The 25,704-nt window shown below is 42.5% G+C and overlaps 1 protein-coding gene across 1 annotated transcript in view; it reads right to left on the bottom strand.

The window, feature by feature from the left end:
• Nucleotides 1–2,194: 2,194 nt before the first annotated feature.
• Ccdc191 (coiled-coil domain containing 191) overlaps nucleotides 2,195–25,704 on the bottom strand; it is a 72,766-nt gene continuing 49,256 nt past the window's right edge. The window contains exons 9-16 of the mRNA XM_021184944.2: nucleotides 22,093–22,553; nucleotides 21,326–21,417; nucleotides 19,224–19,306; nucleotides 18,443–18,544; nucleotides 8,855–8,998; nucleotides 6,457–6,609; nucleotides 5,691–5,836; nucleotides 2,195–2,643 (exon numbers count right to left, since the gene is read on the bottom strand). Of these exons, the coding sequence (XP_021040603.1) occupies nucleotides 2,499–2,643; nucleotides 5,691–5,836; nucleotides 6,457–6,609; nucleotides 8,855–8,998; nucleotides 18,443–18,544; nucleotides 19,224–19,306; nucleotides 21,326–21,417; nucleotides 22,093–22,553 (1,326 nt within the window). The 3' untranslated portion in view covers nucleotides 2,195–2,498. The remainder of the gene's footprint in view (nucleotides 2,644–5,690; nucleotides 5,837–6,456; nucleotides 6,610–8,854; nucleotides 8,999–18,442; nucleotides 18,545–19,223; nucleotides 19,307–21,325; nucleotides 21,418–22,092; nucleotides 22,554–25,704) is intronic.

Raw genomic sequence — 25,704 nt, 5'->3', positions numbered from 1 at the left:
GCTGGGATTAAAGGCGTGCGCCACCACGCCCAGCATGACGGAACTTCCTGTTAGCCATATTTTGGTACCCTGCCTTTCGAAAAGGAGCCTTCTCGAACAAGCAGCGGGTTCGAGTTGTGCTGCTTGGAGCCTGGTTTGCTCAGCGTAAGTTTGGCAGGTGAACTGTTTCATGTTAAACACACAGGGGCCGTGTGGTGCGAATGAAAGCCATGCTGACTAAACTGAACACTAAATGAAACTCAGTGTGTTCTTGTGAGTGTTTGCTGAGATTCATGGAACTGTTCAGAAGAAGCGGCCAGACTGAGTCCTGTTGCTGTGAGCTGGCTCTGAGCATTTCACTGTAGGAACAGCAGGCAGAGTGGTGAGCAGAGCACGTGGCTCTCGCCACCTTGGGCTTGAGACTTCTAAGTACTGGAGATGTCCTGGTGTCGCTTTTCACCTTTAAAAACCCCTACTTAAAAGGCAAAGCTTCAAACCCAGAGCTAGCCTGCTCTAATGGTACAAAGGAAAGTCTTTCAGGCAGAGCCATTGACAAGATGCCACATCAGAGCAGCCAGCTCAAGCTTGTGCCGGAGTCTGGGTGATTGGATGATGTGTGTGATGTCTTTGGGGCCTTTTCGTGATCTGATTTCAGTAATCAGATCTGATTACTCTGATGGTAGAGTAAATGAATACTGAGAATGGTTTTAATATTAAATTCAGTATTTGATATGGATGGCCTACAACATGAAGTGGGATTCCTGAAGCCAAGCTGGAGGCTGAGGGCTGGCCTCGACTCTTTTTGTCCCTTTATCTACATCTTAGCCTTTAAAATGGGAATTTTACAAACTCCTGCCTTTTGTGCAAAATAATGTGACCACGTTGTTTAAAAGGAAAATAAAGTGCTTTCTTTTATGAAAACTGTCTGTGGTTGTTGGTGTGTCCTTAAAGTGTTTTGCTCTGAGCTGTGGGGCCTCCTGACTACCTCACTGTCATCCCTGTCCGGTGGCCTTTGCAGACCCTACACTTCATCTTCCTCTTTTCCTCCCTGGGTTTGTGGGTCAGGTACTTTCTATTCAGGTGCTAGGTAGCAGCAGCAGTGTTTCAGCTCATGTCTTCACTATGCCTATCAAGCGTTTGGTCTCTTCAGAGAGGTCTGTAAGCTGGCACTGTCCAGGTGACCCAGCCAACATATGTCCCAAGGAAGCAGTTTCTGGTTGACGTTTGGGTGAAGAAAAGATCAAGTTTAAGATAGAAAACTTGATTTTTATATGACTTATTTAGGACATGTTTACTTAAAGAATTAGTAAGCCTTATCTCTAGGCTTGGCATTAAATTAATATTTGTGTGTGGTTTTGATTTTTTTAGTGTTAATGCCAATATTTAATAAGTGTGCTGTAATTAGGTATAAGCAGTGGTTTACATGGAGTGAGGTTAAATATGAATTTAGTTCCATTTTTCTTGTAGCCATTAGTCTTTGAAACACTTGTTTTTAGATGGCAGTCATGGTATTCATAAAAAGGTGTGTGGGCTGCATGCAGTTCAGCTCTGCCCTGGCGTTTTCTTGTCCGTGAGGAAATGACCAGAGCCACTCTGCATGGCGTGCAGCTGGGGTGGTTTCAGATCGAGCACATTCGCTCGACAGTTTTATTTTACCAATTCAGTTGTTCTGGGCTATGAGGAGGTTTTGCATTTTACTGTGTGCATTTGTGGACTATTTGAATTTGTCACAATAAAGACAAGTTTTATAATGAAAAAATTGCTAGCAGATGATTCTGTGTAAAAGTTCACAGAAGGGAACATTTGATCAATCTTTACAGAATCCTAAATATTAGAACATTCTTTGAATTCAGTGTAAGTTGCCAGGCCAAGCAGACAAAGCAGATGGATTACTTAGAAGCTGGGTTGGGAACATGGCTAGACATTCAGATGAGGGGCTGGGTGGTCCCTGCTGGAGCTTGCCTTGCTGTGTACCAAGTGCTTGGCTGTCCTAGCTGCTCTAAGATCAGCACAAGCTGCTGCAGCCTGCTGAGCTGTGTAGAGTACCTTTAATCATGCTCTGCCATTGAGAGCGTGGGCCCTGGTGGGCACCTGTCACTCGTGTTCTGGTCACAGAACACTGGCCACCCATGCCCTCTCTGTCCTCATTGCTTTCTGTTTGTCTCCACTGTTACCCATACCGCAGCTCACAGCAAGCAATAAGGACGCCCCTCTGTAAGTTCAGGCAGGCACATTCATCCTTCCCAAGTTTATTATACTAAGAATATATAAAATATACTCAACATGGTGCCCTCAACAGTGGTCCTTTGGATGACCCACAGTGACAGACATTACAACAGATGCCTAGCAATCCAGGAGAGGTCAAGATGGAAGAACAAATCCCAAGATACTTCCCCTGGCTATGACACATCCAGAAAGTAGGTCGGGCTCAGCTGGTGTGTGGGTGGAGATAGCCTGCACACGTCCAGGCACCGGAGACTTCCCTCAGCGGGCAAGCAGGTAGCTACTGGATGCAGCCATCACGGAGGCACCAGCATCTGGAAGTCTGGAAGGATTTCGGAGACCTTCCGGCGGAGGTGGTCTCGGCGTTCTTCCTTCACTCTTTCTTCTTTGGTGAGTTTTACAAATGCCTTCCACGTCTCCAGTGTGAGCATGAGAATCTTCCTTTAAGGGGGAAAAGGGAGAAAGGGAAATCAATGGGAATTCTGACAGCACACAGTGCTGCTGAAAAGAATAGATGGGGTGACTGGTGAGTGACGCTGCACAGAGAGCCCAATGCTAACAGTGCTGGCTTTGGGACTCCTCAGCTGGCCTGGCCACAGCCTGTATATCGACCAACCAGGACCAGGAATTAGGATGGGCTTGGGCAGACAGCTGTCAAGGTAAAGATGACTGACTGTACTGGGAGCGCTCAGTTAGTTTAAAACCTGAGTGGCAAGCTCATCCCCAACTACAACAGAAAGGAGCTAGAATTTTGCTAAGAACAAATCTGCTAATGCCAAGGGTGGAAAGTGAAATGGAGTGGTGTCTGTGGGAAGCCTACCTGCCTTCTGAGGAGTGACCATGCCTACACCAGATGGCCACTGGGGATGCTGAGCAAGGCCTAACAGGCTCTACCCACTCAGACAGCTAGCCTTTCAGAGTATGGGAAGGGCCAGTGGTGGAGAAACACAGCCGCTGCCCTGTCTCAGGAGGAATATCTGAGCTGTGGAGAAGGGGACCTGCAGAGGGCAGGCCTGGAGTAAAGGCCAAGAGTCAAGCTTAGCATCCACCACACACAATCACATGGTTATAGGTCGGTACACAAGCACAGGCTGCCGAGGCTTTACAGGCAGTGATATTTGTTCTGGCCTGTTAACCAGCTAACAAGGCTCAAGAATTCACCTCAGTCATTATTAAATTTATGGCTGTTTGCTGGTTGATGTTTTGCATAATGCTGACTTCCATTAAACTGAACTGCTTCACTGCATTTGACTTCTCTCCGCTCAGCCCACCAGTGCGAACTTCCTGTGGTCATCTCTAGGGCCCACTCCCAGGCTTGAGCACATGTCTCTCTCCCCTGCCATTCACAGCTCCTCTCTTCTCACTCTGCTCCAGGCTTTCTGGTTCCTCCTAGTCTACTCTGAAATCTCCTAGCTCAGGGAATACGTAGAACAATGAATGGGTAGACACACTGAGATGAGCTGGTCAGTGGGTGACATGGGGCAGAGCTTAACAATGTGAAGGATAAAACTGTGTTTGCCCTTGAGCTGAAGTGAGCGCTGTGCCTGAGGAGCAGAATAGGAGGCCAGTGGGGCATGGACAGAGGAAGCAGGAACAAAGTGGGGAAGAACAATGTCACAGCAGAGGTTCTACCCGAACAAATGGACTTCCTTTCTTGTTGCTCTCACAGTTCCTATCCCGACTTACCCCCTCGAACCCTAAAAAGCAACACTATCTTGCTATTGTGTCTTTGAGCTTATAACAACAGTGAACTAGGAGACAGAGCAGGAAGACAATGTGGGGCAGGGTGACTTACAGCAAGGAAACCCAGTGTGGGGCCCAGTGAGCTGCATTGGGTGTGTGCTGCTCCCTTGTTGGAGAATGAACTCACGCCCCCAGGGTAGTACAGTGACCATATGTCAGACTTTGTGTTCTGAAAGCCCCAAGTGAATCCTCGGGCACACAGAAGGAGGTCAAGTGCATATATATTCACAGTGGCTGTACCTCAGGACACAGCAGTTGGAGTTGGGCTGAGCAGTGCATTAATACACTACTGCTTCCTTGTTCAGTGTCCACCACAGCTCAGAAGGCAAAATCTGTTCCTACTCATTGTAAAGTTGTGTTTAATTCTAAAAGTTTTATCTTTTATTGCATTTTATTAGTGTGTACATATGCACAGGAGCACACACATGCCAGTGTGAGTATGGAGGTTAGAGGACACACACTGAACTTGGGTCATCAGGTTTGGTGGCAGGCACCTTTACCCACTAGGATGTCACCGGCCCTGTGATGAGTAGGTTCAAAAGGTTATGAATGCAGAGTCATTAGGTACTGTGTCCTCGCCTTCCTCTAAAGCAGATGCATTTTATTCAAAGGCAAGTCCCCTGAATACTATCACTATTGCATGGTTAATCTCTATTTGCACTAAACTATAATCCACTTGTTAGCCTATTCCCAGACCACTGATTTCCAGTGCCTATAAATTAAGAACAGTTTTTGCTATATGTGGCCATACTGGTATAACAAGATACGCAAGAGGTGCTCATACACAGTGAAAACAAAGAATCAAAAAAAAAAAAAATAAATAAAGGATAGGCTGGGAGGAGAGGGAGACCCACTACATAACTGCTTGACTGTCAAAAAGGGCTGTTTCTGTCTACTCCTAACATTTCTGTGCAGATGCTTAGGGAAGTTCTGAAGTCAGACAGCAAGCATATACTCGCTTATATTTGTGTGGACTACACTATTTCTCAACAAGTAAGACCTAGCTGTATTTTAAACATCAATAATAGGTCATCTATACACGGAATTCAACACAAGGAACCACATGGTATTGAGGGCTTAGGGAGAGCAGGAGAAGGTTCACGCTACAAATCAGCAGATTTCTTTACCTGTAGGAGGGACTTGTGACGGAGAAAGTGACAGTGATATTCCACTTTGACCTCAGTTATGGTGACACGGGTGTCTAGTAATTACTAGCTATATTTGTATGGTTTAAGCACTTTAAAATTTGGTGCTATATTCCACAATGTTTAAAAACGTCAAGCTTAAGAAAAAAAACCTCTGAGTTAAGAGTCCATGTTGCTCTTGCAGAGGAATCCGAGTTTAGTTTCTGGCACCCACATGGCGTGCATAAGCACGTCTAACTCCCGTTCCAGGGGAGCCTGTGCCATCTTTTGACCTTCATGAGCACCAGACATGCATGTGATAAAAATGTTAAAAACTGAAAACCACATGACTACTAAGGAACACATCTGCTTAGGCATGTTCCATGGATTTCACACGTGGTCCCTGCAGCCCCCGTGAGGGGGACAGGACACGCTTGCTTCCTCATTGTTGTACAGATGCTTTCCTGTGCTGCTGCTGCTACACTGTACACCGGGAGCTAGCATTCCCCTGTCTCTGAGGGCCTGGCTCTCCTAGCCCCCACACCCCTTCTTCACCGTGCAAGCAGGAGATGATGTTCCAGGCAGCTGGGGAGTCAGTTTCGTGAGAGCGCCACACCTTACCTGTCACAGTGTTCTGCGGCAACCTTAAGCTTTCTTTGGGAATCCATCTTCAGCTCCCTGACAGTGGTAAGCCAGGCCTTGAAAATCTTCTTCTGCAGTAAGTAGGCACAGAGTCTCCTGACTTCTTTCTCTAGATCACTGACATACTAGTGGGTGAAGACACGATAGAAATGAGACAAGTGATATCAGTACACACATAGAGTAAGTAAAAACAAATGAGAAAATGCAGAAACAGAGACATACAAAGCAAAATACAAAAGGATGCAAAGGGTTGAAAGAATAACAAGGCAGCCAAGTCAGTAATATCCTCTGTAATTTACTATAACAGTAATAGGTGTCAGACTGATGGGAGAAATTTCCAAAATCACCTAAGTACTGTGAGACAGAAAACCAAGGGATATTAAGAAACAAAAGCTGAAGGACTCATTACACACACACACATACACACACACACACTTTATGAGGAAAGTGACATGTGCTGGAGACTTTATACTACCCAAGGCTGACAATGTTTCAAAGGAATGAACTGGATTCATGGCTCCGTATTCTTGAAAAACCAAAGTGGGTGTGGCATTATCAAGCCCATTCAGCTTGGTTTTTGTTTGTTTGTTTTAATGGGGAGTTGAACGGGGTGTGTGGGGGGGTGTTTATTTAGTTTTGATTTTCTGAGAGAAGGTCTCAGCTTCCAAAGTGCTTAGACCATAGGTAAGTGTCATCACACAAGGCTCAAGGAGATGCATTTAAAGTGTTTTTCCCCTGTCCTTACCTGGAGCCAGCTCCGGATGCTTCTTCTATACAATAGTTGGGAGTAAAATTGATCAGCCTTGGCTGTCTTCGTAGCCAGATGTTCCTGGCTATACTGGAACCAGTTGAGCAGGCATCTTCTTTGTAAAGCCAAAGAGTGATACTTTTCTGCTACCTGGGAAAATTTTTAATGAAAAGTGGAACTTATTCCTTGAATTTTAAATCACTTAAGGAGACATACATAGATAGGAAAATGATGCTACATAGCAGGTTTAGACAGGCACTAGATAAGAATAACGGAGTTGAGACTACCGGCTTTGTTCTGTGGAGGTCGTGGGATTCATGCATCATACATGTTCTTACAGTGCTGACTCCCTGGAGGCCAGAGACTGGCTGGGTATGGAATGGAATAAGCAGTGTCAAGCCATCCCTTCATGTCCGCTAACCTTTGGACTGGGGGGTTGGCAGTGCTCTCAGTTTGCTCTGCTGGAACTTGGACAGCAATTCCATAAGAGACCACTCTTTATTATGTACTTAACCACTGTCAATTGAGGAAATGCCAATACTCTCAATTAGTTTGTAGAATGACCTGTCACCAGGACTGAAATTTAGACGTTATCAATAAACCACAAAACCATTGATACAAAAATAACATGATGAACATTTTAATGTCTTTCCAATTTAAGTGGCTGAGAGTATCATCCAAAATAAATATAATTCAGTTTTTGTGTATGAAAGAGATGGTTGTGTTCCTTCAACAGGCAGGAGAAAAGATTTTCTCATTGCAGTCTTTTCTAGAACAGTGACACATTTCTCTAGGTCTCATCTAACCTAGCCACCCATTACTGTAAACATGCTGCATCCCAGATCTCCTGCTAGTCATATTTCCAGGCCAGAGCAGTCATCACATGGGGCTCTGTGGCACGTAAAACCTGACAGCCAAAGACAGAATAACATCCCATCTGTTTGAACTTCTTGACCATTACTTGAATGTTCTATGTACCGGATAAGTTTGTTAGGGTAATGTGAGCCATTTCATTGGTGTTAGATTTCAAGGACCCCTGTGGCAGAGCAGACTGCTGCTCTCTATAACAGTATTCTGTACTCTCTGCAGTGTGACTTCATAGCACCACCTGATGGAGTAGATGGAGCCTCATCCTTCTTAGTGACCTTGAGCCTGGCCTTACGCTTGCTCTGCTCAGTAAAATATTAGTGGGCAGTGTTAGAAGACCAGTTAGATTATCAGCCTGGAGGACACTGGTAATGAACCTTCCCCTCATAATGAGCAGCACTGAGGTATGGGGCTGATTACCACTCAAAAGAGTGGGATCTGAGTGAATATCTCAGCCCTGGGAAGAGATGTGACATTCCAAATGGCCAGAATCAAAAGTGACCTATCATTTGTTGTATTTTTATTATGTGTCAGTGTATGTTGATGCCCACAGAGGCCAGAAGAAGGTATTAGATTCCTTGGAGCCTGAAGAAACAGCCAGGTGACAGCCACTCAAAGGTGCTAGGGAATGAACTCTGGTTCTCAGCAAGAACGTCAAGTACTCGACCCACGAGCCTCCTCTCCAGACCTGATAACTGACTTCTAAGCCACAGTGATTACTGTCTACGTGGAGGCCTTCTAATCAAGATGTACACTGCCTTCTCCTAGCCGAGTCACATCAGCACAGACCATGTCCCTCAGGAAAAGCTGCTTTTCCTAGACACTTTAGGCATAGAATGCTTGCCTTAAAATGTGAAATGAGACACTGTGGTCTCTTGGTCACTGCACTGCCACCCCTTGGGAGTATTCTTCACTTTATTCTGCAATCAACTTTACCTATGCTGGACTCAACACTCTCTATTTTTGATGGAGATCAAAAGGACCCAGGAGACAGGACTCCAGTGCAGGGTGATGGACCGCAGAGGCTGACAGAGGGCTTATGTAATTTGGCTTGCTATACCTGTTAGTTAATTGCTAGGTGGAAGGAACAACCTGAGCAGCTCTGAAACCAGCAAGAAGGGCTGGGGAGAGACTGGGAACGAAGCACAAGTGGCCTGCAGACTCCTGAGAGATGAGTAATTGTAATGCACTGAGATTCTGGGTTTGTCTATGGACATAATCATAGCAGAAATCACACCTATGACTTTCTCTCTGTTAGAAACCATGATAAAATCTAGTCACCTCTATTCCTCCTATAGTGGCGATCTCTAATAAAATCACTCTACTTTTCAAAACCTGTAAAATTACAAGTGTTTAGATAATCAAATCTGGACTCTTACTCAAAACAGAAACATACATACTCAAGGCAGTTATTGTCTGGCTTTTAAAATCACTAAGTTCCCCTCACTCTAAAGCCTGAGTGAGTGTTCATGCTATCTGAGAAAGGCTACTTTTTAACTTGGGGCTGATACCATGATGGTGACATCACCTCAACGTTGTGCTTGCTTTGCATTCTCAGTCTCTTCCAGGGCTCCAGGCCTTTTTTCCTTAGCAAGACCCTCTCATAATGACCTTTGGCTACTGCTTCCAACTCTTGATTTCTTTTAATTCTCTTCTGTTTCTCTAGTTCTTTCTGAGGGAAAAAAAAGAAACAAAAATTCCATGATTAAAAACCATAGAAAGAATTTCACTTTAAAAGGAAACAAAATTAACATCTGTCTTAGTCAGGGTTTCTATTCCTGCACAAACATCATGACCAAGAAGCAAGTTGGGGAGGAAAGGGTTTATTCGGCTTACACTTCCATGCTGCTGTTCATCACCAAAGGAAGTCAGGACTGGAACTCAGACAGGTCAGGGAGCAGGAGCTGATGCAGAGGCCATGGAGGGATGTTCTTTACTGGCTTGCTTCCCCTGGCTTGCTCAGCCTGCTCTCTTATAGAACCCAAGACTACCAGCCCAGAGATGGTCCCACCCACAAGGGGACTTTCCCTCTTGATCACTAATTGAGAAAATGCCTTACAGTTGGATCTCATGGAGGCATTTCCTCAACTGAAGCTCCTTTCTCTGTGATAACTCCAGCTGTGTCAAGTTGACACAGAAAACTAGCCAGTACAACATCTAACAGTTAAATAATGTGCTGATCATTATAATAAAACTCTGGAATATTTTTTAAAGGATTTTGGAAGAGGGCAGGGAATGCTGGTCGTAACTCCGTAAGCTATGCATTCTTGGGTTTATCCAATAGTGTTTACAGAAATGAGCTACCACTTCCCTCATGACTAAAAAGTCAAAACATCTAGTCAAGGGAGAGATCGGGAAGCCTTTCCTTATTACAGAAAGAGCAGCGATGCAAACGGCACTAGAATTATGATGTACAGCCTTACAGATAAATCATGATGGCCAAATGACAAGAAACTCCACGGAAAGTCTAAAAGACTCTTCTTAACACTGAGTTATTTTTCTTTCCGAAGTGAACAGTAAGTCCAGATGTAAGCTGAAAGTATTTATCATCACAGAGCAGCCTTCTGTCCTGAGCAGCAAGATTAACTGCCCCTGGTGGTTCCCTGAGAAAGAACGCACCTTGTGCTTCTCACAGAAGAAAGACATGCATTCCTGAGCGGTGTGGCCAAGAAAGATGACAGGAACTTAACAGTATACCTTACAGATACCATTATCTAGTTCTGTCTTTTAATAAAAGCAGTCTGTAATCAAGGTGGGAGAGAAGCATTGACTGCGATGTAGTGAGTGCAGCAAAACACAACTTTAAAGCAGACGGCACACTGCTCTCACGGTGGCGGTCACCCGTGGGCCAGAAATATAGCAATATTCAAGTTCCTTTTTCCTTCTCTAATTTCATGTCATGAAAAGTGCAGTGGTGACTTATTTTCCACTTCCTTGTACAGGAAGTGAATGATGCTGCAAGCTACTGTGTATGTGTGTGTGTGTGTGTGTGTGAGAGAGAGAGCCTTCTGAGAGAGAGAGACAGACACACACAGAGAGGCAGAGAGAGAGAGAGAGAGAGAGAGAGCGAGAGAGAGAGAGAGAGAGAGAGAGAGAGAGAGAGAGATTATTTCTAATAGGAAAGGGAGAGTGTCCTCATCTTCCAATGCAATTACCTATCTTTGTACAAGTTCCTGAAAATGAAATGTCTACATTCTTCAGGGAATTACATCAAAATAACCTTTATAACCTTTATTTCAGACCCTTGAGAAGCTTCTTGAATGGGATGGCAGGCATGAAAACTGTAGATAAGCATTTCTTCCTGAGTAGGAGGAGGGTGAAGAATGAACGAGGAGACAGAACGGGGTTCTTTCCACGTGCAGCGCACTGTCCCTCACTGGGCGGCAGCCTGCAGGCAGCCTGTGAGCCTGATTCCACCCTTTGGAGAGCCCTGGGCTCAGTCTAAAGGACCTACCTGCCTGCACACACTCGCAGCTGACTTATTTTCCACTTCCTTGTACAGGAAGTGAATGGCAGCTGTATCTACTCAGCTGACATGTTGACATAGTATGATTCTGCTTTGAAAAGCATTTATATTGGGGATTTACACAGTAAGGTTTCAAAGAGCACGTGGTTTGCTCAGGTTAAAAGTGGTATTAAATATGGGTTTATCTTCTGATTTAAATTATATTTTGCATAATTACAAATGATGTACAAAACCAACATCTGTGTCCGGGTATGGTGACGCATGCCTTTAATCCCAGCACTTGGGAGGCAGAGGCAGGTGAATTTCTGAGTTTGAGGCCAGCCTGGTCTACAGAGTGTGTTCCAGGACAGCCAGGGCTACACAGAGAAACCCTGTCTCGAAGAAAAAAAAAACAAGCCAACATCTGTATCAGCCACTATGTCTCAAGAGAAAGATTAAGGTTTTACAGTATGTTAAGGGAAGTATACAGCACTCAAGTCTATTTTAACACTAATTTCTCTGTTACTGCTGCATCATAGAAGTCAAAATAGGAACACGCAAATAAAAGCCAATTTAAAAAAAAAGCAAATAAAACCAAAAGCAACCACCAGCGAAAAATCCCTTTGACCCACTGGACCCCCATGTACACTCTATTCCTCACCGAGCCTCGGCCCACTGGAAAGTGGCTCCTTTCCCAAGCTGCCACAGAAAGCACCCTTGTCCAGCTCATGAGTGATGCCCCTGTTTCTAAATTAAAGGGTCACTTGTCTCCTTCAGAACTGAGCTCGGGCACATTGCGCTGGGTCTACCATCGTTCCTCCCCCAACACAAACACTGCTCTTACTGTTCTAATCTTAGGTTCTCCTAGATCCTCATCCTCTGGAAAAATATTCATTCATCCTAGGCTGCGGCCCTGCAGTCATCTCTGTCCACCCTGCCCCCATGCTGATTCTAGTCACTTTCAGATCATCAAAAACACTGGCATATTTGGATCTTCTAGATTCCACATTCTAGTCTTGATATATAAGCATCTCTGTCCAGCTGTGTGTGTCTCACGGGCTATTTGACATGCATGTGTGTGTCCTGTGGGGACCTCCTTTGTACCAAGCTTCCCCGAGTGTCCTCCCAGTCTACACCTTTAGATGCTGAGTGATTTTTCCAAACTAATATAGATGGGTTCTCAAGACAGAGATGCTGTCTTCACTGCTCGACTCCAACACCCAGAGCAAAGACTGGCACAGAAGTAGATATTTTACATCAACCTAATATGTTTACTAAACATGGAAAATGTCATTTTCTGTGATAAAATTACCCTTTTCAGTAACAGATTTCAAATTCCTACTAGTTAAAAGTATATTTATAAGCTGGGTATATGGTGCCCACCTTAAATCCCAGCACATGGGAGGTAGAGGCAGATGGATCTCTGGGAGTTCAAGGCCAGCCTGGTCTATAAAGTGGGTTCCAGGCCATCAAAAAACCCATCATCCCCCAAGTATCTTTATATGGCTCTAGAGCAATAGCTTGCTAAGCAGTAGTAGAAAACATGCATCCAATGAGAGAACTGGGACTTTATGAGAAGGTTTTTACCTTTAGGTCATGTGAGACCTGTGAATGGCACTCTTATTTGCCTCAGTTGGTGTGCTTTTCTGTCAGGGTCCTAGGGTCATGGAGCTGTTGCCATCCCCTTAACCCATCCCCTTTCTTCTGAATGTGGAGGGCCACTTTATCATGGTCTTTTCCCTGAAGACTTCCTTTGTCCTAAAACTTAGTATTACATGTTGTTTTGATCAGTCTTTTGTCAACTTGACACTAGCTACAGTTAGTGAAGAGGCCTCCATCAGACTATATGTAGGCAAGTCAGTGGAGCATTGTCTTGATTGGATGTGCGAGGGCCCAGGTCCCTGTGGCCCTGGGGGGAAATATAAGGAACCAGGCTGAGTGGGGGCAGGAAGCCAGCAGGCAGCAGGCAGCAGACCTCTCTTGTCTCTGCTTCAGCTCTTGCCTTGGCTTCCCTAATAATGGTCTGTTTCACATGAGCCAAATACATTCTTCTCCACAATGCTTTTGGTCATACCATTTATTGCAGCAATAGAAAACCAAACCAAGACACATGTCCTTCACATGCACAGCTGGGCTTATATTTTGTATTCAGATAAATACATGTGGTTGTACCTGAGATAATCTGCTATCACAATAGTTGGGTTATTCATCTACCTAGAGAATATGGTACCTCTACTGGACAGACTGCTGATAAATTCAGTGAGCAAAAACTTGCCAACTAGAAGTTAAACCAGATTTCCCTCAAAGACTTCCAGCCACATGCAACTAACAGACAAAGTCCCCGCAGGCACTGGTTCAGGAGTGCCACTGAGTTTTTGTTGTTCATAGGAATAGCATCAGCGTGGCCTTGGAGGTTGTGTCTGGGCTAGCTATGTGAAGTCTACAGGGAAGCCAGGAACTGTTTGTGCAGAATATGCTGCCTCAAAAGCATGAAGACCATGTGCCAAGCAGAGTGGGCAAGCTTGCTGTGCACAGCATGTTTGCACAGAAGGAAAAGGAGACAACTGACAGGTACATTGAGAGCTGAAATCACTCTCAAGGAAGGCTCAATCACAGCCAGGCAGCAAATGCACTGCTCTCAGAGTTAGAGGGTTACAGTCTGAATGGAAACTGGTCTACGTGAAAAGGCTTTTTGTCTGTTGCTATGGGCTGACATTTTTAAAAAGGAAAGGTTGGTGATTGGTATAGTGAGATAAAATATTCTCCTGGCCAGTAAGTTTTTTAAAAATCATTTTTGGTTTGTTCAGGGATCAGAACTAATGTCTTTTTGTGAGATGACCTGAGACATGTAATCATCCCCAGACTGGAAAGACAGGCACTCAGGGAGGCACGGGAGCGTTAGCTTGCCTGAGGAGGCAGAAGCTACACATACTGAGCTGCTAAGGAGGAGATGTTGGTGCAGTGCTTGGTGTATGTGCGTGTAGGTGGGGGTGCTAGTGCATCATGTGAGGAGGTAAGGCTCATGAAGGTGGTCCCACTCTCCTGTAGATTTCTCCTCTAGGAACCCCAATATGTTTTCACAGAGATGATATGGAGACTAAGAGGACCTTTCCTGAATAGGCTGTCAAGGGGAGAGGATCGAGCATTCTTCCTCCCGAGAATGAAGGCTCTCTGCTTGCACCACCTGGGAATAGAGGGGGCCCACACTGTGTCGAGAGGGTACTTTGAGAAGTCTTCCAGATGTGATCTCTTCCCACCAACCAACTGCTGTAGGGAAGGGCTTGCAGTCACAGAGAAAGGGGGAAGTAAGGCGCAGCAGTACTTCCACATAGCAGGAACAGAAACTCCAGAGCCAGAACTGGGCACGCCCAAGGCTGAAATGTAGGAGAGAGTGCTTCCCTCACACCCGTCTCAGCACCTACTCACAGACACTGTTATGAAACAGGAGGGACTAGGGAGCAGCACCAGGTGAAGACCCAAAGCCAAAGGCACTGAAAAAGTGAAGCCTCTAGTGTCCATAGCAACAATAAAAGCCAATGGTAGTAACCATAGCAACAATAAACATCAAACAAAGCCCAATCCCTGCCTAGATTAACACAAATCTTCACACTAAAGCCCTACATGGTTAAATTCTTATTGCTCTAAGCAAATGATTGGCTTTCAACAATAATATACCAATGATCTATCAAAAGATAAGAGTAAGGTCTGAAAAGATAAAAACAATCATCAGAACAAGACAGACATGACAAAGATAGTGAAGCTGTTAGAATTCTAGAGAACCGAAGGCAAAGTGGAGAAAAGATGGACAGCATTCAGTATCAGACAGGTGATTGCAGAACACATGAAAACCATAAAGGTCACAACAAAAGTGCTAGACATTAAAACCATGCGAGCAGAAATGAAGAGTGTCTTCAACGTACTTATTAATAGGGGCACAGCTGAAGGAAGAACCAGGCAACTTGAAGTCATAGTAACTGCCAAGTAGCAAGAGAGTAAAAAACTGGCACATATGAGAAACTTAACACTGGTGTGCCTGGAAACTGGCAAGGAGAATGAAGAGTCAGCTAAAATATCTGAAGAATGGTGGGTAAAAATATGTTTAAATTTTGTGATAAAACACAAAGCTGTATATCCAAGAAGCTTAAAACTATTAAGAAAGGCAAATAACGAACAAACCAACCAACCATATCTAGATGAATGGTATATTTTAGAGAGTTAAAATGAGATATAGTGTTAAAGATGGGAGAGGGGAAAAAATTCACCACCTGCTACAGACTAAAGTCCTCATGCTGACCCTAACTCTGTCAGTAGGTGGGCCAGTGTAAGAAGACAGGATTAGTATCCTATGATACTCCAGGGCTCTCTACTCTCTCCCTCCTCATGGACCTGAACCAGAACAAAGGTCCTGTAAGAACATGTGGGACTGAGACTGTCTGAGAGGAAGGAGGCAGGTTATATACGCTGAGGGAATCTGCCAACAGGAGCAGAATGGGTCAAGTTCTTCAGGAAGAAAAACATATGACACAGATAAGATGTTAGATCTGTACAAAGAGCACTAGAAATGGAAGGCCAAAGCTAACAGCCATACTATTACCACTACAGCAGCTGTGTAAGGCAGGAACCTCAGCAGGACACCTAGTATTCACAGCACAGTACAAACAAAACAGGACCCATATGACAAGAGAAAATGGGGGGGGGGTGTGTGGAGAAAGTGAAATGTGAGGGTGTGAAGCTCTCAGGGACAATGGACAGAGGTTATTAAGCACTAGTCAATACCAAAATAAAAGGAAAGCAAATAACTCAGTAGAGGTGATAAGATGCTTACTAAAATCAGAGAAGACAGGAAGAGACATGGAGGAGAGGGACAGCTGATAGGAGACAGCATACTTTAATCCAATTATGCCAGTGCCATTTTAATGTTAGCAGCACAGAAATAACGAAAATGTTTGCTAAAAGACAGACTCCAGATTGGATACCGCTAGTTTGCTTCCTGTTCTGGTAAACACCATGACCAACTTTGTTCCAGAAAGCTAAGGAGGAAAGAATACTTTCAAGCTCATTTTGTGAGGCCAGCCTTAGTCTGACACTGAAGCAAAACAAGGATGACATAAGAACAGAAAATATGGGCCGCTATTCCTGAGGAATATCACTTTCTAAATCCTCAACCAAACAGTAGCAAGACGAGTTCAAGATTACATTAAAAGTATCATATACCACACCCAGGTGAAATTACTCCAGGAATGGAAGGACCATCTATACACATCAGTAGATGCAATATACCACTTTAGGATAATAATAATTCTATGATCATCTCAATAGATGAAAACATTAGATAAAATTCAATATCCTTTCATAATAAAAATTCTCAGTGAACTGAGTATATAAGGACCGCTCACGGATGACTACATAGGATCAACAACAGGGATGTCACATCCAACAGCTAAGAGTGCCCAGGTAAATTAATACTTCTGAGACAGACTTTGAGACAGAGCCCAAATTAGCCGTGAACTCATTATTAACAAATTATATACATTTGAATTGATGGAGCTAAAGTTCAAATTGTCAGAGCATCCGCAAATAAACAAGATGGGATGTGTATGATAAACTCTCTGGTCCAAGAAAAGAGTTAGAGACATCAGTATGAGTTCACTTTAATTGTATATGAAGGGATGGTTATAATCAGATGTGTATGCATGGCCTAATACATGTATATCATCTACTTGTCTACCAGCATTCTAGAATCAAGAATATCCCAGTAGTAACTTAGTACTCAGCACCTAGACTTTCTTTTCCAGATACCATGTAGAACAGAGGAATCTTGAGAAAACATCTGATTATAGAGATTGGCAGTGAAGCTCTGAGATGAAAGCCTTCAGAGAGGAAGGTATTCAGAAAGCAGAGCGGTACAGGGCACACCCGAGGAAGCCAGGGGCAGTCTACAAAGAGTCTTCTGACACCACTACCTAAACAATAATGGCCATAACAGTACCTTATCATCCAAAGTATAAAACAAATATGCATGAATCCACAGTCCTATAAAAGATGACTGAATAAATGGAGGAAGTGACTAACTTTATTTAGAAAATTCTTAGTATTCGCTGTAGATATACCTCCTCAGAGGGCATGGAGCTGAACTGTATCTTCCTTTCGCCTTGAGAGAATACTGGACTTAATGAATCACTTTCAGGGGATAAAGTGTGAAAAGTGAAGACTGGAAACTACAGTGACGAAGCCTATCAAGCCCTGGCTATCTCACCAAGCACACATCAGGAGAGATGCTCATCTGGATCTCAGGTACAGTGCTGCCATAAGTTAGGATGGAGCGAGCATCACCACAAAAGCCCACTAGTGCAGAGGAATGGTCAGAAAAATACCAAACACAATGGAGGGATAATTTTTAAATCTTCAGACAAGTCATGACAAAAAAGGAAAGACAGAAGCTATCACAGCCCAGAGGACCCAAGGGGACAAGACAGCTTCAGGAATATGGTATCTCCAAGTAGATCTTGAATATTTATGGAAAAACAATGTTTTCAGTGATGACTTCTAATGAATCCTTCATGATGATATTGGAGAACATTAAATGAGAAAGATATACAATATGATACTATCCTTACAAATTTTCTGTAAATCTGTATTAATCCCAAACAAATATTTATAAAGAACATCATTGTATTTATTAATTAGGTAGCCCTGAAGAATTCTGAAGTTACTCTACTCATGGTAGAGTCTAAAAAGAAAATACATTTAAAGCTATATATACCCACAGGCAGACAATGATAAATCTATTAATAGAGAGGGAGAGATGCACAGAGAAAAAGGCCCCAAGTAGACACTAAGATGCTACTATATGAGAGCAGTTAATTCTTAGTGTTGAGCTCAGAGATATTTTCTTTCTTCTTTTTATTTCTTTACAGTGAACAGATATGAGAGACAATTTTGTTATAGTGTATATTTTTAAAATTATTTTGGTGCTTTACAGTAGTATGACCTTAAATTGTTTCATGATATGTTATACCATGTGTTATAAATAAAAGGGTCTTGTAGTCATATACATATTACTTTGGTATGTTATGTCTCTTTTCTAGAGACTCATAATGTCTGGGAAGATGTCAAAAGTTTTGGGAAGTCAACTAATTAAGGAACTTTGTTTATCTTAAACAGCATTTTCTAAAACCATCTGACTACCGAATTTACACTTTCTCAAAACAACTTACTATTTCAGGAACTACTAGGACGACATGGAATATAACACATGTTGGGGAAATGTGTTTTAGAATCTCTCACCAGTTTTTAAGGAAAGAAACAGCTGCTTTTAGAGATTTATGTTGATTTAGCAAAGGATGAAAATGCTTTAACTGTCTCTAAAATCTATGTGTATTTTGCCTCATATGACTTCTTGATTCCTTTTGTTCTTTGTAGCACCCAACAAAGACTACTACTGTATTTTCTCCAAATGTAAGGTCTATCTTCTCAACTAGCATTTAATAACTTGCTTTCCCAGCGTCTCTGAGATGTATTTTCTTCTGTCCATCGCTCTCTCCACCCATTCACCACCTCTGCTGAGAGCATCCTATGCTCTAGGTACACCTATGGCCAACACAATCATGAGGAGAGAGATCACTAGCAGTGGTCTTCAACAAAGGGGCAACTGGCAAAGACTCTACTAACCATCTTCTTCAGCCTCTTTTCCTCTCGTTTTCTCTCCAGCTGGGCTTCCTTTTCTTCTGCATCCTTCTTTTGGCGTTCTTCCTCTTGGGCTTTTAACTGAGCCTGAACGAAATCAGAAGACATAAAACTCAGAATCCTTCCTCTGAGTAGGAAAGGAGGAGGTCTTTGGTCCTGAGCCAGCAAAGTGTCTACCAAATGCCTGTCCTCCTGGACTATGTATGCATTTTGTGACAGGAAGGAAAGACTCAATTAGCATGTCCTATAACTTAAGGGTCTCTCTGAAAGGACCTTCTCCTGCCCATGAATATAGCAGTCTACTTTCATGATAAAAGTGACTATTTTCAGTTCTTACTTTCTGTGAAGAAACCTGGTTAGCTGACCCCAAACAGAACTGTTATTTTTCTCTTATAGATGAAAATTTTCCTTCTGACAGTCTAGGTCAAATGTTGGGGGATAAGAACTACTGTCCTTTGGGAAGTCATTGGGCCAATATACAATCAATATACAATGTATCAACATACAGCATGCTAATTTTGGTTACCTGTGAACCTTCCAATCTGTTAGCTGCCATTCACTTTTGTAACATTTCCTTTCTGCTCTGCCAATGATGTTGAGTGAAACCTTTCTTATTTTCCTAAAACTGAAATCAGAGGGGTAGGCCACAGCTGTTCTCAAGTTGCTCTAATCTACTGTCTCAGAAGGCATGGACACATAAGGTTCCAGGTTTTGAAATCTGAACAAATCGCTTTTCTTGCCTCAGTTTGCATTCTGAATTTATTACCAATTTGTCTTCTTCTTGTTTTTTCTTCTTTTCTGCCAAGATCTGCCTACGTTCAGCTCGTTGAATTGCTCTCTCTTCCATGGCTAAAAAATAGTAACATAGTCCCAATATAAAAAAAAAAAATATGAAGCACTCTGTAAAATAAATGTCTCCATATTATAGTCACATTTAGAGTTACCATTACAGTTTTCTTGTAAGTTGAACCTTCTGACATATGGAGCTTATTTAATTCAACAGGTTAAAGATCTAAAATCAGCAACGATGAACAATATATATGCTCATTACATCTCTGTTCATATTTCTTTAGAATATATACCTATTGGTTTAAATAAGACAATGTTCCTGGATGGTGGACTTAGTATATGAAACCCAGAAGCCAGAATTTTAATACATTGGTGATGAACACACAAACACAAATGTAACTACAGCTAACAAGCACTTGGACAGTAGAAAAATTCCTTAAATTTCCTTAAAAGTCACTTATGTGCGGCTACTCATTTTTCTGAAGTTGTTGTCCATGTGTCTGTAAGGGTCATGGGGAATATATTTCAGTGTAGTGTAAGACCCAGGCACCCAGATGGGCTGGGAATGGAAGTGAACCAGGCATTTGGAGAACTGGCATCAGAATGATTTTGAGTGTCAGACTCCTGTTCTTGACAGTTTATTAAATATCGATCCAAAAGAAACAAATGTGCAAGATGGTCTGATAATATGACTGTACTCAGGCAGGGCTGGCCCAGGAAGGGCACAGGCCTCAGGAGCATTGAGTTCCCCTCACAAAGCCAGCCAGCTCACTGGTACTTTCAGTTCCTTGGGTCACGTTACAGAGGAAAGAAGTTAAGTCCAAGTTTTAAGAATTAATAAACAAAAACCTCAGCAAGCTATTTCTTACAGTTATGAACTGTCTGCTTTGCCTCAGAGGATTAGCGGTGCTAGCACAGATGGCAGGGAGACTGTCCTTAAGGAGGAGAAATAGACTAGAGATTAAAGTGAAGAGCCCGAGAAGCAGAGGCTCGGAAAACAGCTCTCCCCATCTCTCCTAGATTGAATCATTAAAGTCTACTTAAGAAATAGACTGGGGTTCTGAAATCCCAGCTAAGTCATTGATCAAACAATAATTTCAAAAACTTATCACAATGAACTGGACATTTCCTGATCAGCCTTAGTGGTGGGCAAGGACAGCATTAGCTGCTGCCCTGCCAGATGGCTGGTATATAGCCAGGCAATCTCTTCATTGACAGGAACTGACTAGACACACAGTGTCCTTCAGATGTCATTAGTTCTTGCCAGGGCTGCAATTTTACGATAGGCTTAAAAACCTCAGATTTACAGAAATCTATTGCCAAAGAACTCACCACCCCATGTACACACACACACGAGCAGCTATGTGACAAACTCAATTAGTAGAATTACAAGGAGTAATGCCTCTAACACATGTTGTTAAGGAATGCCTCTATCTTAAAGCTTAAGTTTTTAAATATAAAGAGTTCCATATGCATCTAAAATACTATCAAATTAAACTACCTCGTTTATACATCTCATTACCAAAATGCTACTATTAAAATATAATGTGTCATAAAGTGACAGAATCATGGGACTTGAATTGCTATCAACTCATCGGTATTTTGGCATTGATGACATAGAACGGCAGATGAACTTTATCAATGTTTATTTAGCCTTAGTTGCTACTCAGAGTTTTCATTTGTGTACTTCCCCCTTTCCCCCCACAATGCAAACCTCAAATTAGAGGAAAAATGATGGACCTTGCATAATTCTCTCCACGCCCCCCCCCGTGTGTGTGTGTGTGTGTATGTGTGTGTGTGTATACATGTGTGTGTGTATGTGTGTGTGTGTGTGTGTGGTGCATGTACATGTGCATATACTCATGCACATGGTAGTTATGGGAAGGCCATAAGAGTTGGCAGAAGGAGAAGGAAAAAGAGTAGTGGAGGCTCCCTGGTGCACTCCATTCCTCCCATGGCTACAAATCTTGGCTCTTCCCCAGGCTCTACCAAGTGTCAAGAGCTGTAAGCACCCAGCCCAGACACACACTACTCCAGTGGAAAAGGCAACCATCATGGAGATCACTGGGGCAGTCTTGCCTTTCAGTAAGGGATGGGGTGCTGTTGGCTGCTTCAGGGTCCTTCTGGATGCAGAAAGGGGTTTTCTGCAATCAGTCCTACTATCTTCACACCTAGGGGATGGAACAGATGAAGTGAAAGAAATTAAGGAGAAAAAGACAAGAAAGACAATTGTGATCAATAACTAGCTTCCTTCTAAGCCTAATTTATAGCTGAAAAACTCAAAGCACTATACCGAGTTCAATGTAATTCCCAGTTAACAAGTACCCAGACTAAAGTCTGTATAAGGATGCCCCCACCCTCATCAACTTCTCTCCTAAACAATCTTTCATCGCACACATGGGGGACGTGACAAGCACATGTGGAACCATCTTCAGGACTTTTGAGAGACTTAGACTCCCATTCTAAGTCTGAAGATAGAGAGTTTTACTGTGAACAGCTGAAAATTGAAGTGAGTCAATGAGTCAGCCCTGGGGCTGGTGCTGGGGACCATGTTGTCTGCCCTCATCTCTCAGCATTAAACAATCAGAAACCCAAAAGCTTAGTTAGAACACGTATTTTTCTCTTTTCCTACATAATTCCAGTGTTCATCTTACAACCACCCAGGGCTCACTGTAAAATGGTATCCGTCTAGGCGGCCATTTGCTTATCTCTGTACACCTGGCATGGGACAGTCAGCATACATGAGGTTCCTGGCTTTGGGAGCATACAGGAAGCCAAGTAAAGCTAGTGAGCTTAAAGGAAAGCCCTCCAAACACATTCCGAGTGCTCTGACCCTGCTGACATACTTCAGAAGCCTCTGGCAGGTGGCCTGCAGGTCCTTTGCTCCTCCGGGGTTTGACTGAAGGCAGTTCTGTCCTTCTGTGACTGCCGGGGCTCGCTCAGCTGCCCACCGGGCCTCGGCCAACCGCTGGTTTTCCTTTAGCTTCTGAATGGTTTTCTGTTGTTCCTCAAGTTTCTTCCTTTGCTTCTCAATCAGCTGTTGCTGGTACACATGGCTACGGTGGAGATGCCTCACACAAGCAGCTTCTGCGTCCTGGCTTGTGGTCCCAGGCCTTTCACAGCTACCTGGCTGCTCAGAGGTCTCAGCTGCTACAGTCTTGCACTGCTCCAGGCCAGGTGTGCTCCCAGAGACATGTGGGAGAGGACCCTGAACATTACCCTTGGTGGTGCTTTCTGGGGAATGGCTGAGTGTACAACCACTGCTCTCCACAGGTGGCCTTTCCCACAAAGGGGACAGGATAGTGACCTAGGGGAAAAGATGACATTCTAACTCAAACACTGATGAGACAAGCTCCTGCCGTGGTCTCACTGGTATTGTTCTGTTCGGTGGCACAGCTACGCTGTACCTCAGCCAGAGCTGCCCTTCTCCAGGCCTGAGTGCCTCAGACACCATCAGCCTTGGCACGCTGAGCCAATTGGAATGTACAACTGGGATTACCTTCAGGTGTAAGTGAGGAAAGTGGTCAGAGCTGTGCCGGCTGCTGTCAGGGTCAAGGCTGATGCTGCTTTGGGTTTTGGAGCCAGCATTTCATAGAGCTCAGACTGTCCTGGAATTAATGACCTTCCTTGCCGACGTGCCGGGGTTATACAGGCATGCACCATCATGCCCGGCCTTTCCTTATGAATTTCTATGGTTTATTTTACAACCAAGCAATTTTATTTCTTATATTATATATTTTTCCTTTTTTAATTAGATAACATTAAAATATCTAATTTTTAAAATTAGATATTTTCTTTATTTACATTTCAAATCTTATCCCCTTTCCTGGTTTCTCCTCTGAAAACCCCTTATCCTCTCCCCCACCCCCCTAAAATTTTTTTAATGTAAAAATTGACTAAAATTTTGTGGAAATCTGAAAATTTTTCCGCAAAGATGTTTGAAAATTTCCTTCTTCTCTTTACATACTTGGAAGCTTTTAAAGTCTAAATATGTGTGTTATGTATATATGTATATTGTACAGTAATTTTTTGTTTTGGAGAGGAAAAACTTTTTTGCTGAGTTTTTTTTTTCATTTAAATGTAACAACAGTAAGAACTTAATAAGAAAAAAAGGTTTCTTTCAGCTATTTCTTAAGATGCTACAGTTCCGTTATTTGAAGGCCTGTCCTGCCTTTACTAAATTCATCCTTAAATAAAGTACAGATGTAAGTTTATTTCAGCATCCAAGTCTGATTTAGAGTCCAGTCTTCAGCTTCCCCCAACTGTCTGTTCTGGGAAAGTATCTGGAAATCCAGAACTAGGCAAATAGCTGTACTACCTAAGAACAAGTGTATTAAATAGCTTGTATTAGCATACAACAGAATACCTTTCAAAGATGTGAATTCCATTTATAGATAGGATTCATACTTAATGACAAAGTATCTGAATGAGAAGGAAAAAAATCATTCTTAACCATCAAAATTATTTTGGCCAAAATTCATGTCATGTTAGTGTGTCTCCTCTAGAATGTTTGAGTCATGAGCTCAGATCGGATCAGCTACCAGTTCTGCCATGTGCAACGGCATAAGCAGGGAAAAGCCAGTATCAGAAACTTTCGGCACCAACAGCAAGCTGTCCTTAGATACTCAAAAATATATTTCATGATGATGGAAATGCTCTCCAAGACCTAGCTGGAGAGATGTGAAACATGTGAACTCTGACATGTTAAAGACTTTTTAAAATAACCTTTTATTTTAAAAATGTCAGCGGACATTTCTTCATGAGAACACCTGCTTATGTAATTTAGCATTAAGCAGGGTAGATGCTTTAGCCTCTTTTAAACCTTGTGGTAATGACCTGTTATTAACCCAGCAAGACGATGTAAAAGCCTTCAGTATAGCAAAAAGATTTCTTTTGGATCCTGGTAAGTTCTAAAGGTAAAAGCAGGAAAACCACGCAGAGCTCCCTCCCGGGTACAGTTTGTACTCACAGGGAAAGGGCAGCGCAACCTGGTCGGGTCAGAAGAAACCACCTACTAGGTAATGATAATTCCAAAACATTTCAAAGTATAACATGCTCATTCTTGGCACATGAGTTCCAATGACTACATAATTACTGAGCATCTAACTGAAGACTCTGTGTTTTCATTTGCTCATGTTTTACTGTACATCCAGAAAAGATGGAGTTTATTTTGTGAGCTACAAGGTCTATTTTAGTCCCTGGGTGGTTTTTTTTCCATAAAATTATTTGCTTGATAAAACTTTTTTTTCAGATACTTAGAGGCTTTATTTCTGAAATATAAACATATATAGATATGTATGTATATTATACAGTAAATTTTTTGTTTTGGACAGGAAAAATATTTTCTGCTGCCTTTTTTCACTTAAAAGTTACAACAGTAGAACTTGGTGGGAGGTATTTATAGCTATTTCTTAAGCTATAAATCTTTTCTGGGTCTCAATAGAGACAAAATTATCTAGCTGATATAAAGGTAGATTAAAGGCCTTGGAAGGGCCTGGAACGTTACATAAGCCCCAATAAGTATTCTTATGATCCTTATTTGCTGAGAGACTACACTAGACGAAAGCCAGTCTGCTTGCTTGCAGTAATCAGGGTATAAAGCAAGGCTGAGACCCTCAGGTGCCCAATTTAATTTTATGTGTCTGAGTTAAGTACTTAACTGTACTATGAGCAGGGTGGAGGCAGAGATCTTTCCTAAGGCTTTCTAACAAGACAAGTGCAACAAGCAAGAAGAACTATTAGGAGTGACCTCATAAAAAATGAACAGCCGGGGCACAGCACCAAACTCCAGAACCAAATCAAGAAGGCAAATGACCAAGTGGATAAAAGGTCTGTAGCACACATAATGATGTAAGCATCAATAGTCCTAAAAATAGAAAGGCTAAGTGACCTCTGCCTGCCTTTCTATATCCACATCTATATGTATATATAGCCAATATAAGAATGTTTCACCTCACTAACAATAAAAAGGCAAATGATAAAGAAACTATACTATAAAAAATATACATTCTGTCTTAAAATAGTTACCCAAAGTAAAGCATTATGTATGTATGCAAAGACTTAGCTACTATTGGGATATTTGGTGAAACAGTGTTTGAAATAGTGCAAACTGAAAACAATATAAATTTCAGCCACCTATAAGTTAAACAACTTGTAGCTTAGGGTTACTACAGAATGTCATGTGGGCATTAAAAAATGATAGCAGAGAACTGTAGACCGTAATAACCAGAGTAGGTAACAGGTCCACCTGAAGAAGTAAATTACTAGTGTCCCATTCCCAGAAATTCTGATTAGGAGATCCAGTTCTGAGCAATGAAGAACTATGGCTAAGGTATATTTAATAACATAAAAATGACCATGTTCTATTTAGAAAATTCAAAAGGTATTTATAGGAAAGCACAATAGTTTTTAAAAACAAACAAACAAACAAACAAACAAACAAACAAACAAACAAGCCA

Source organism: Mus caroli, chromosome 16 (assembly GCF_900094665.2).
Source record: "Mus caroli chromosome 16, CAROLI_EIJ_v1.1, whole genome shotgun sequence".
Lineage (NCBI taxonomy): Eukaryota > Metazoa > Chordata > Mammalia > Rodentia > Muridae > Mus > Mus caroli.
The sequence above is the reverse complement of the archived record's forward strand: the minus strand, read 5'-3'. Positions and strand labels throughout refer to the sequence as shown.